Source organism: Sebastes umbrosus, chromosome 8, assembly GCF_015220745.1.
Source record: "Sebastes umbrosus isolate fSebUmb1 chromosome 8, fSebUmb1.pri, whole genome shotgun sequence".
Lineage (NCBI taxonomy): Eukaryota > Metazoa > Chordata > Actinopteri > Perciformes > Sebastidae > Sebastes > Sebastes umbrosus.
In genome coordinates this window covers 2,609,669-2,623,332 of record NC_051276.1, presented here as the reverse complement: position 1 = coordinate 2,623,332, position 13,664 = coordinate 2,609,669, and the positions used below count along the sequence as shown (strand labels likewise).

General features: G+C 41.2%; 1 protein-coding gene across 2 annotated transcripts in view; it reads left to right on the top strand.

Moving 5' to 3' along the window:
* LOC119492915 (whirlin-like) overlaps positions 1-13,664 on the top strand; it is a 124,573-nt gene that overhangs the window by 100,478 nt on the left and 10,431 nt on the right. For both annotated transcript variants that reach the window (XM_037777794.1, XM_037777795.1), the window contains exons 6-10: positions 2,856-3,041; positions 6,034-6,225; positions 10,644-10,718; positions 11,355-12,072; positions 13,195-13,367. In XM_037777794.1, coding sequence (XP_037633722.1) covers positions 2,856-3,041; positions 6,034-6,225; positions 10,644-10,718; positions 11,355-12,072; positions 13,195-13,367 — 1,344 coding nt within the window. The remainder of the gene's footprint in view (positions 1-2,855; positions 3,042-6,033; positions 6,226-10,643; positions 10,719-11,354; positions 12,073-13,194; positions 13,368-13,664) is intronic.

Sequence of the window (13,664 nt, the reverse complement as noted above, 5' to 3'; positions counted from 1 at the left end):
AAACCATGATAATGCACAAATCATACATCATGTCTTGTAAATGTCTACCATACTAAGCCTCTGCCACTTTTTTAGCAAACCATTCAAACCCCAGAAAGATTTGGTCAAATCCCTCTTCAAATGACACTTTGCCTGCATATTCCGTTTCACTCTTAAGTACTGTCACAGTACAGAAGCTAAAGCTTCTCTAACTGTCATTTCAATGTGACTTTAAAGGCAATCACAAACAACATATTGTGTCCTTTAGTTTGGAGGACTTATTGCAGCCAGTAGTCTGTGCCTGTACCTCTTTCTATTGACTGATAGATGCTCGGAAGCTTTGAATGTAATACCTGTTATTCTAACTTGATACAGTTGATAAAATTGCGTTCATTAAGGTTACTAAGGAGACATTACATCAAACAAGATGAAGACAGACTGGAAATATTTGGACCACAGATTGTAGAATTTCTCCAGGTTATCCTCCTTTAGTTAAAGGTCCCATATTGTAAAAAGTAAGATTTTCATGTCTGTTATAGTTAAAAGCAGGTTTAAGTGCTATATAAATACTGTGAAAGTATTGAAACGTTCAATCCACAGAGAAATACACACAGCCCGTATTCAGAAATTGTGCGTTTGAAACAAGCCGTTAGGATTTCTGTCCATTTGTGATGTCACAAATATACAATATTTAGACCATTAAACGGGTTTTAAACGTAAACATTCTTAATGTGTCCCAGTTTATTTCCGGTTGCAGTATATGTAAATAATATCAGCTGACAGGAAGTAAACATGGACACAAACTGTTGCCTAGCAATGCAATTTTGTTGAAATGAGCTAAAACAGAGTGTTTCAGACAGAGGGTAGATACAGGTATATTCAGGCAGACAGTATGAGGAAAATAAAGTTTTTATTTTAACATTACAGCATGTAAACATGTTCTAGTAGAAACACAAAATACAAGTATGAACCTGAAAATGAGCATAATATGGGACCTTTAATGTTTTAACATACTGTACATGCTCTTTACACCCATACATTTTTATAATACAGTTCTTCTCATTCGCTTTGACTCAATTACAGAATGCAAATTATTTTTTTCAGAACAATGAGCTCAAATCTCTGAACAATTTGTTGTTTACAACAGATTCGAATTTCTCATTCATTCAAGCAAATTGCACATGTTTTGGCACATGTGCAAAATATTAAGTACAATTGCACATCTACATGCACAACAACCACTTACACACATCTTGCTGATCAAAACTGATGAGTTGAATCTCAGTGAAACTGTCGTCCTCTTCAAAACTTCTAAACATTCCTTCGTCGTTTGACCCATCACATACAAAATGATCCATTCAATTATCAAAATCTGTCAGACATACATGTATATTCCATAAATATCTATGACATGGTGTTACGTACTGTGAGGAGGTACAGTTTGTACCTCCTCAGAAAAAAACTGACATTCTGGTATTGTACAGTAAGTAGTCAGTCAACAAAAAGTAGAACAATACAGAGATTAGTATAAAAGAAATATTTCCAGGGTTGACTATCATGGTAAAAAAAAAACGTCTAACCATTTTGAACAGTGCAGCTCACAGGATGACTAAACAACTTTTCATTTTGATGCCACTGGCCAATTTACTGACCCAATAATGAGGTTTTGAAGCATGAATGAAATGTTCTGGGTGAGTTACTGCTTTTTGCAAACATGCAATACAGTTGTGATGTCCCATCAAACAGTTGTGACAATTGCATTTTAGAGAATGTTAAGACTGTTTTGAATAATGAGCCAAAGCGATTGAGAAAAACTGTAAATGGTGACACAATGGCCCTCAACAAAAAGCATTTGGATACACCGTCTCCTCGTTGTCTTGACTTCATCCAATTTTGTCCCCGGCTACGGGCCCCTCCCATCAGATACAATCATAGTAGGTCTCCCTCAGAGACATCAAAGTGTTTATTCCCTCTAACCCTGAGCTTAAAAGTGATCTGTTTCCTCTTTTATCGTGTCAGTCCACATAAAGCCATCTTATAACTTGACAGAGGGAGGCTCAAGGTCAAATTCAATCTACGGATTCTTATGAAATATTGACTTTTCAATCCAACAAACTACAGTAAGCTTCTCTTCATCCCTGTATTGCCTTCATTTCTTTCTGTTTCTGTCCTTTCTCTCTCTCTCTCTCTCTCTCTCTGATGGGTTGCCTCTAAGCATCACAGCCTTCATTTCTGCATATATTTGAACCTAAGTACAGAGAATAGCTTTCTCATTAATGGTGTTTTGCAGTCTTATTTATTTTGCCATATTTGACTTGAGCTTCAGCATCACAGAACTGTTTAAGTCTCAACATTGAAGCGCATCTTGCAGAAGCTTTTAAACATTCCATTTCCACCATCTAATGAACTGTTTATTTGTTTTGCTCCATTCACAGCTAAAACTTTGTGGGAGGGAAAATCCCAGCAGCTTTTCTTGCAGGGTCCTATTTATTCTATTTATTTCATACAAAGGTTTTCACAGTTGGCGTAAAGCCAAGGAACCTTGCTGAAACTCAATCTACCAACAGTGAGAAGAGCTGTCTCCAAGTCGTGCAGCTTAGAAAGATAACAATGATTGAGTCCTAAAGGCAAGCAAGTTCTTACTGACTTGCCCCGCAGCTTTGAAGTGGTGCCTTTTTCCCTGAGCTCAGTCACAGGATGAGTTGAAGGGGGACGGAAGGTTGGCACACATTTGAAGACTTTCTATCTGCATGCTACTTGGCTTGTAGAATTAGATAGCTCTTCTTATCCTATGTGTGTGTGACCCTTATTTTTTTCTTTCTTCTCACTTTCCCATTAATTTTTCTTCTGATCTTTCGACCTATCTGTTTGTCCAGCCAGCAGTATACAGAGGCGTAGGCCCGCCAGGAGCTCAGGTGTCTCTGGAGCAGCAGGCCTACATGCTGCTGACGGAGCCAGAGAGGCAGACCATGGCCTACTACCTGCAGGAGTACCAGGACGGACACATAGGAGTGGAGCCACTGACCATGGCTCTGTTTGAGCTCTTTAACACACATGCAAAGGTACAGCAGCCTGCAGCACCGGCTGGGTGACTCTACAGCTGGTCTGTGTGGGGTCTAAAAAAGATCTATATGTTTGGAGCTTGTGAAATAATGTTCAGAAGTTACATCGTAAAAACAAGCTTGAATGTATCAGAATGTGGGAATATATAGCCTGATAATAAGACCAACTATACATAATAATGATTTAAGCTGTAATGAATAGCTTTATTAATGGTTGATAAACATCAGTTATATCATTATCAGAATATTTAATTGATATATTATTATTGATTTAAAAAGAAAACATCAGATCAATTCAAAGTCATTATTCATATACAGCCATTAAATTAGATGATCTGGGTCCAAAACAGATCACCATGAAACCTCCATAATATCAAAGATGTGAAAGAAATGGTTCCAGAGCTTAAAAAAACTCACATGAACACCTTTAAGCCTAGCTAACATACATTCATATGAGGCAATGTCTGCCATTAAGGCCATCCACTCTTTTATTGTATTTGCGGAGAGGTTGTGTTTTTCCAGTGGCACAAATCTCTCTATTTTTTCCCAAAATGCAGCAATGGGGGATTTCCAAATTGTATGTATGAATGTACTTCTCTGCTTAAAGTATTTCCACTCATTCTTATGATAGGTATAAGGTATTATGGGTTGCCAGGTTGTGGAAAACACTCCTTGGTGGATTGGTCATAACAAACACCAAGTTCGAGCCTAGGGCCTAGGCCAAAGATCGATGATCAATTTTGTAACCGTATCATCAGATCTGTGGCCATATTGGACACAGCAGAGCTGTCAAATGATCACCACCTGGTGGTGAGTTGGATCAGGTGGCGGGGAGGCTGCGGGACAGACCTGGGTGAAACTGGGGACCATCTTCCTGAAGCCCCTGTCCGTGAAGTCTTCAACTCCCACCTGCAGAAGATTGTTTTGTGCATCCGATTCACGGGGCAGGTTTGGGACAAGGAATCTGAGTGGGCCATGTTCACAACATGTTTTTAGGTTGGTCAAGCTGAAGAAGGAGGCCCTTCAGACTTGGTTGACCCAGGGGTCTCCTAAAGCAGCAGACGGGTAGCGGTTGCCCAGGAGGACTGCGGCGGTCACCAAAACCCAGGTGTGGAATGTTCAGCAGGGGGGGAGAACTGCTGACCCAGACTGGGGATATTGTCGAGCGGTGGTTGAAGCACTGACGAACTCCTGAACCCGACCAACACATCCTCTGTGGAGGAGGTACAATTTGAAATCTCTGTGGAAGACTTATCCATATCCCTGGCAGAAGTCACTGCGGTAGTCGAAAAGCTCCTCAGTGGCAAGGCACCAGGGGTGAATGAGATTCGCCCTGAGATGTTGAAGGCTCTGGATATTGTTGGGTTGTCTTGGCTTACACGCCTCTTCAGTGTTGCGTGGAGATCAGGAAGATCGGGGTGGTGGTTCCCATTTTTAAAAGAGGAGATCGGAGAGTGTGTTCCAAGCTGCTCAGCCTCCCCGGGAAAGTTTATTCCAGGTCGCCGAAAGAGGGCTCAGATCCAGGACGAGCAATACGTATTCCGTCCATGGAACAGATGAGTGGACCATCTCCTGAGGAGAGTCTTAGGGAAATATGGGGTACCGGGGTTGTTGGTACAAGCCATCCGGTCCTATGACCAAAGTGAGAGCTGTGTCCCTATACTCGGCACAAAGTCAAGCACGTTTCTGTGGGTGTTGGACTCTGCCAGCGTTGTCTCTTGTCACAGATTCTGTTTTATGGGAGGAGAGTGTCCAGTTTGGAGACCTCAGAATTGTATCTCTGCTCTTTGCAGATGATGTGGTTCTGTTGGCTTCTTCAAACCATGACCCCCAGCACACACTGGGACAGTTTACAGCTGAGTGTGAAGCACAGGATGAAAGTCAGTACCTCCAAATCTGAGGCTATGGTTTCTTTGCGGGAAAATGGTGGATTGCCCCCTCTGGATTGGGAGTGAGTTGCTGCACCAAGCGAAGGAGTCTAGGTCTGAGTTCTTGTTCATGAGATGGACAACCGGTTTGGTGCGGCATCACCAGTGATGCAGGCGTTGTACCGGACCGTTGTGGTGAAGAAGGAGGGCAAAGCTCTATCCATCTATGTTCCGACCCTCACCTATGGTCATGAAACACTAATTCCCAAAGGACCAGGCAACAAACCATGTGGCTTCATTAAAGAGTTGTGAAATCAAGTCAGTTTAAACCAGATGGAACCTTAACTTTCCCTTTTATTAGATATGTTTGTACAGAACTTAAGGGAAGAAAGAAATTCAGTCAAGATCTTTAAACCTCAGAACTAAGGTGCATTACTTACGATTTCAGGGATGAGGCCATTGTAACCAACTGGTACAAAAAAACAACAAGAAAGGCTTTATCACGATTACTGTATAATATGTGGCAATTTTAAAAAGGAAATTATGTTCCATTTTCTTTTTGTGTAAAAGAGTTATTTGGTTTCCAATTCACTCTTAACCTTGTATTTTATAGAAGAGGTGAAAAGTATGCAGCAATGTAATTCCTTTTCATGTCAGAATCTTGATTACCTCCAACAAGGCTGAAGGCCTAGGAAGGAGGTTATGTTTTCACCGGCGTTGGTTTGTTGGTTTGTCCGTTTGGAGGATAACTCCAAAAGTCCTGAAGTCATGAAACCTGCCTTGGTGGAGGTCTGCGCTCTCCGAGTGCACTTCTAGTTAAGCAAATATTTTCTTCTTTAAATGGCAAACAAGTTCATCTTCTTTTCTGTTGACATAGTTTTCAGTTAGTTTACTTATATTTAAGACCCAAGACTAACCTTGCTCTTTGCAAATTACATTGTGTGGGTTTATTCAACCTAGAGCACAATGTGTAGGATTTGAATAATTTGAAAGATGCTGTAATCACATATTAATCCTACAAATAGTAACTTTAAAACAGCCTTGCCTGACCCCAGCAACTCTCTGCTCTTTCCCTCATGCATGCTCTTTTCTCAGATTTGTTTTCTCTTCTCCTTTTCCTCCAGTTGTCCATGTTGTCTGATGTGAGGAGTCTGGTGGCTCACCAGGACCTGGAGTTCTACGACAGGCTAGTGTTGCACCATGAGAGGGGGGCCCACCAGGTCTGGCATGGAGGCCTGGGGGTGCTGCATCCACAGGGCCACTGCAACCACTCGGCGCCCGTGATCCATGATGTAGGACACACCATCCCTGCTATGGTAGATCACTTATCTACTATACCAATTGTCCATCCAATTGTGTGGTATAAGCCTTCTATTTTCTTTCTGTGCTCCTTTTTGCCACTTTAATGTGACCTTATTCAATGATGTATAATAAATAAGTCATAATAGAGCAAAATAAGCACTGACAAAGCAAATCTCATACTGGAATTTTAAACTATGTAAAGGTTATTTTGCACTAATGACCACCAGTGGCACCTTCATGTTACATAGCTGCTTTGGCAAGCATAACAAAATCATACAACAAAAAATACTGATGTAAAATGATTTGGTAAAAATAGTTGCTCATTGAATACTCACTCACAAATTAATAAAGTTGTTAAATGAGGGCTTTCTCAATCTGTTTTCCAATTCAAAGTCCACATTTAGTCCAAATGCCTGGAAGTTTTCTTGCTCAGCCTGTTTTATTGGGGATAACTGACTTGTGAGTTTGGTGTAGACAAGTATCCCAGCATGCATTTTGCAAATACCAGTTATACTGTATATTATAATTTTTGTCCTACAACTGTTACTGTGTCACCAAATACAATTTTGAGGCAAGAAAATAACTGTTTAAATTGTTGTTGTTGAATATTTTGTCCAGATATCAAAAAACAACGGCCACTTGAAAATTTACTCAGACGTTTCAGAAATGTGAGGACCTGCTGTGTGAGCAGTCGTTTCCATAGATTTTTAAACACAAGATATAATAACTTTTGGAAGGTAAACTTTGGTCTCAAGAGTTGAATTTGAATATTCGTTGCTGTCAAACTGGTTTGTCTGAAGATAAAGTTATTTTTCATTGGGCAACTACTCTTGTATAATAACGCTGCCTAGATTTTGGCTTCTACTGTACTGACAGATCTCACCACACATCAATAAAGTGGATATATTAGGGCTGTCAATGCGATAATAACGTGTTAACGCAAATTTGTTTTATTGCCACTAATTTCTTTAACGCATTAACGCAACTTGCGATTCTTAGGTTGTATTGGGCTCAGTTTTAAAGCTAGATTGGTACCCGGCCATTGCTACCAACCATGTCATACTAGCTTGTCGGGAAGAAGTCTAAATGACGTTCCAAAGTTACGCTACATTTTTTCCTATTTTTCAATAGGAAAAACTAGCATTGCCATTTTCAAAGGGATCCCTTGACCTCTGACCTCAAGATATGTGAGGGAAATGGAAATGGGTTCTATGGGTACCCACAAGTCTCCCCCTTTACAGATATTCCCACTTTAAGATAATCACATTTTCATTAATATACTGTATATATTCATAAGTAAACATTTTACTTTTATAAAACTTTTTTAGGATAGTGACTGGCTTAGTACAGATAAATCAATTTAGAGAGCTCGTATGTTTTAAAAGAAATATTGATACTAGATGACAGTGTATCAAAAATGTCTGAGGAAACATTGTGATTATTATTATATGCCTTTTTGATTTTTCTCCACCACAAATACATAATTTGCAGTAGGTTCATATGATCAAAACAGACAGTCTAATACATGGGCATGATGGATAACTGAGGAATAGGGAATGACATGAGCACAGTGACTCTGTTCTATTCTCATTATGTTTCAGCCTCGCTCTTATCTTGCACTGCATTATTTTAAATCTATTCAGAGGATCCACATAGATCACTGAAACTGTGTGTGTGTGTGTGTATGCGTGTGTGTGTGCGACTGCACATATAATTTTTCCCCTGTCCCTCAGTCTCAGCCTTCTGACATCAGTCTTTGACACAGAGCAGCTCGTCTTTGTGGCAGTTCAGCGACTATGTAGTATTGATGTTTCACTGTGGCCTACATCAATCCACAGAGACCTCATTGTGCCAGGGTACAGTCTGCTTCTGATCTACTTCCTCCAGCAGTCTGGCCCCTAGAAGACACAACACTGCAACTTAATCGGACAACACCGTTTGGTTTTAGCTTGAACAAAGCATGGATTATTTCTCTCTGCTTCATGATTCCAACCCACTCCCTGACCGAACTCTCCGTGCCCAGAGCCAGGTGCTTTTTGGGTGCATATGTCTTGTCAGGGTTAGTTGTTTGGTGGTGCTATTAAAAGCTTGCCGCAGCACACCATATTTCTGTGTAATTGCCTGGGCTGACACGCTTATTATTGTGGTTGTGAAATTACAACCCCTGATAAAAAGCCAATTGTATTTAATTGACAGTCACTTAGTCACTCAGTGAGAAACAGTAAGATTCATTGTAGCAACACCATAAAGTGACACACTATTGTCATAGATAGATATTTCTATGCAGATTGGCTGCAAAATAGTCATTTAGAATAGCCAATAGCTGCCAAGGAAAGAGGGAAGGGGTATTTGGAGATGTGCATGAAGAGTTAGAGCCCTTCATACTAAAGCTTAAAAGCTTATTATGTCAGTGATAACTAAATAGATAGAAGACAGGCAAAATGACCCTGCTGGATAATAGTTTATAGTCCAGGGTTTTAAATGTTGAAATAAAATTCATTATCCATTTGTTTTAGGTTTTGATATCAATCTGCAGCTTCCCAGTGGTGTTCCTTATGTTTTCAAATCCAAACATTCAAATTTTGGTTTACATATTATGCTTTAGTGTCAAAATGCAATTTCCCAAGCCCTTCAAAAAACGTTTTCTCATGTGACCTGACATTCTGCATGATAACGTTGCTACATATACATGTATATATCCTTATCCATAGTCAGTGTATTACCTACAATAACTCAGAAGGCAGTCGGCACGCTCACAGTTTGAAGACGCAGAGAGGAGTACCATACCGACACGGAAGCTAAGCAATGAACTGCTGCAGACGCCACGTTAGTTTGGATCCGAAAGTCACACACAAACAAACCGATCGAGGCAGCAATGAACCAGCAACTCCTGTGTTCTGTGAAGTTAAATGAGTCAGGTTGCTTCGAAGAAAGCGAAAAAAACGGATCCAGTTCCCCGTTGGAAAGCGCTGTCTCACAGCAAAGTAAAGCGGTGAAAATATTCTAAATATAGCGTTTCGACCGCCATCTACAGTGGGTAATACACTGACTATGGATAAGTACCTCATACAACGGCTGTGGCAGGAGGGGGTTGTCAACTAATCGGAAGATCGTCAGTTCAATCCCCTGCTCTTACAGTCCACATGTCGAAGTGTCCTTGGGCAAGATACTGTGTGTGTAGGATCATTAGATTACATCAGTTTGGCACCTGTTGGCAGCCTCTGCTATCAGTGTATGAATGTGTGAATGCTGACATGTAGTGTACAGCACTTTGAGTGGATCGGAAGGCTAGAAAGGCGCTATATAAATGCAAGTCCATTTACCATTTTACAACCCCACATCAGAAAATCGCAACTATCCTTTTCAGCGTTGAGTCACCTAGTGCTAGCGTTCACATTATTCATAACCTTATTGATAACCTTGCTGCTGTAACCTACGTCACTGCTTTTTTGCAAACGACTGAGTGGGCGTTTCCATTTGAAAGTGAACCTTTCAAGGTCCCATATTATAAAACGTGACATTTTCATGTCTTTTATATTATCAAACAGGTTTAAGTGCTATATAAATACTGTGAAAGTATCGAAACGCTTAATCCACAGAGAAATACACACAGCCCGTATTCAGTAACTGAGCTTTTGAAACAAGCCGTCAAGATTTCTGTCCATTTGTGATGTCACATATCTACAATATTTAGACCATTTCAAAGTTTTAAACGTAAACATTCTAAATGTGTCCCAGTTTATTTCCTGTTGCAGTGTATGTGAATGACATCAGCTGACAGGAAGTAAACATGAACCCAAGCTGTTGCCTAGCAATGCAATTCTGTTGCAATTCCATTGAAATGCACTAAAACGGAGCGTTTCAGACAGAGGGTGAATACAGGTATATTCAAGCAGACAGTATGAGGAAAATAAAGTTTTTTTTAAACATTAAAGCATGTAAACATGTTCTAGTAGAAACACAGAATACAAGTATGAACCTGAAAATGGGCACGATATGTCCCCTTTAAGTAAATTGCTCTGTGAAATGAAGAGCAGTAAAGGTCCAAACAGATTTCCAGAGCTATGTTTTCTTTACTGAAGACTTTTTTTGGGGTTAATTTATAGTGGATGAAATAGTGAAATTATGATATTCCTCATCTTGCTTAAAGGACTCCTGCTCCCTGAAGCCCACTTTTGAAACCACTACTCTGTAGGGAGGAAAGGATAGAGCCTCCAGCCTCACATGCCCCCAAATGATTCAGCTGTTACAGAAAAAAAAACCTGTTTATCACTTTGTTCTTTCTAAACTTTCTTGGACTCATTATGTTACCATGTGGGGCAAATCCCATCCATCTGGCATCTGCTATTAAGTAGGCTAAAGTAAACCATACTAAGTTTTTCTAACAGATTTAGCCCTGCAGTACTACAATGCTTCATACTGTTTCTTTCAGACTGACGGATCTGTTGGTGGCTGGACAGAAAAAGACCAGGAGGGAAACACTAATGCCTTACAAAACATTGCACTGGTATGTGTCATTCTTTGTGTTATCTGCCATAAAAAGATAGATATGCAGGGATAACTGTGTTGTCTGTAAATGGGTTTCCATGTTTGTCCATCTTTAAAGCCCCCCTCCAGTGTTTTTTGACATTTTTATGATATATCATATTTATTGGAGTCATTTCCTGACACAGTTGATTAGCCACACTGGTTGCCAATTTTATTTTTGACAAATAACTTAATTTTCAAAGTGAAAAAAAGGTTATTGGTAAAATGGGAATATGAGGTATGACTTTAGTGGAAGCTGCAAGTCATCCTCCAAGTTTGTGCAGGCGCACTCATGCTCGCTTGAGTCTGAGCAGCTGCAAACCGATAAATCTGTTTATCTGTCTGTCAGTTTGTCTTTGTAGTTGGTTAGCTAGTTAGCTGTAGCTAGCTCAACTGGTTGCATTAGCTAACTGAGGGTTCTCATTTTATTTGTATTTTCCTTGCCCTTACGTCCAGCCCCGTCTGTCTCTCACCGGCCCTCTCTGTGTGCCTCTCACATGAGAATGACCTACGTGTGTCTTCCAGGACTGTGCTCACTGGCCAATTAGGCTCAGAGAGAGGAGCTGCACCCTTCATCTGGGACTCATGTATACTAATGCCTTATTTTCATTGACAGGATGAAAGGCAGGCTTCAGGTGAATCTCCTCCATTCTTCAGGGCCGCCCCCCTTCAGGCCCGGAACAGGCCATCCAAAGAGATGGAGGTCAGCCGGAAGCCTCCAGCCCGGCGGGGGCAGCCCGGCTCCAGCCTGCTCTTCACCGGCCCCACCCGGCTCCTCCAGGACTGCCTCCACAAGTCGCTCAAATCCCTCCCCACCAACCACCAGCCTTCACCAGCCTCGGCCCACCACACCTGCGCTGGTGCCAGCCACCACACTTCCCTCAATGCGCTCCATCACACCTGCCAGAGTTCCCTTCAACTCACTGACTCTGAACACCACAACCACCCCCACTTTGCTCATCACTTCCACCACCACGCTGCCCACCACAGCCGGCCCAGTTCAGGACACCACACCTGCCCAGGCTTCCTGCAACATCGGGACTCCTCCAACTCTATGAAACTAGAGGCATCTGTCAAGCTCGCTTCCAGATCCAGCTCCTATGAGAAGTCCTCTTACTTGTCAAAGTCTGCGTCCTCTTCCAAAGCGCCATCTCCCATGCCGTCCCCTCATCCATCACCCCGTCCCTCGCCCTGTCCCTCCCCCTGCCCCTCTCTCATAACACCTGCTGCTCCACCTTGTAGTCCTGACCGGCCCTGCTCACCTGCCCTCACCCAGAGACTCATCATAACAGACATGAACCGGTTGTCTGCAGACTCCAGACCACAGCAAAGAGGTACACAAGTCTGTGTCTGTGTGTGTGTGTGACTGTGTGTGTTGTCTCTCTGTGCATAAATAAATCTCATGTATGCCTCAACATTAAATACATTTATTGGGCATAATTATAATTTGTCACCAATACCCATAACAACATTGCCTTAATTGTGATTAAATGAAGTAACATACAGTATCTCTGGTGGTATGAAATAAAAAAGCCATCTGGCTGCTGAGTTCTTCATTTACTGCTGGTGTAAATTCTCAAAAGAAAAGTCACATATTCAAAGTCTAAAATTATAAAGATATTAGAATTTAAAGTCTAGACCCTAATAAAGGCCCTAAAAACATGTGGGAGGCTCACATAATAAATTCTGCCTATACATATATACATATATATATATATATATATATAAATTTATATATATAACATTCTAGTTATTTAGTTAGACTACACAGTGACAGGTTGAATGGTAAGATCACATAACGTTTTGAATGAAATAAGTACAAATACAATAGGAAATCAAATAGAGAGATAAATAGAGAGCTAAACAGTACACTACAAGATGTTTCTGAAAACATCTGAGGAGAGAAATAGACATTACAGTAACAGAATATTGATTCATATTTGATCAGCGCTGCCTAGTTTGACCATTTGGTCGGAATTCACGAGTGATTGACAGCTGCCTCGGTTGAATGAACAGCCAATAGGAACGCTTTCTCTGAAATGACCTGTGATTGGCCAAAGTCTCCCGTCTTTTTTAAAGCCTGAAAACAGAGTCATGAGGAGAAAACATTCTGCCTACTACGGGTTTAACAATACATATCATCAACAGCCACAAGAGCAGATCCTCAAACAGTGGAAAACCCAAGCTAACACGGGGAGAACATGTAAAGTCCACACAGAAGGACCCCAAGCCGGGTTTGAACCTGCGACCCTTTTGCTGTGAGGCGGCAGTGCTAACCGCTGTATCACCGTGCCGCCCACGATGTAAATTATCACACTAAAATATGACATAATCATATTGAAATGTGATTAAATATATGTTCAGAGGGGACATGAGATATGCCTGTCTCTAAAATAAACTGTACTGTATAAAACTAAACTGTTGTATGTATATTAACATTAAAATGTCTCTTCCAGGGGCCACCCTGTCCCAGCTGTCAGACAGTGGCCAGACTCTGAGTGAGGACAGCGGGGTGGATATAGCCGAGGCAGGAGGCCTCAGTAAGGACGGCAGCCCTCGACCCAGCAAGAACCAGCAGGGCCATCTGGAACAGCCAGGGACCCATGGAGCTCCTCCAGGGAGCAGACAAGTGAGGGCTTCACACTGTCATAAATAACCACTCCAACAATTAGTCATTAGATTCACCGTCGCTCATAGTTTATTCTTACCAAGTTCAGATTGTCTTCTCCCAATGTGTCTTACTGTGTAAACCCAATTACTCATCAGTTTGTGATTTCAGCTCTCTGGAACACTTCTTCTGTTGCTTTCATTCAGTCCACTCATCCAATCAAACGATCAGATGAAGAGACAAACATGAAGTACACTCTCTCAACTCATTTGCATACAAAGAGAAGATTGTGTAGTGGAAAATCAGTCACATCAAAGT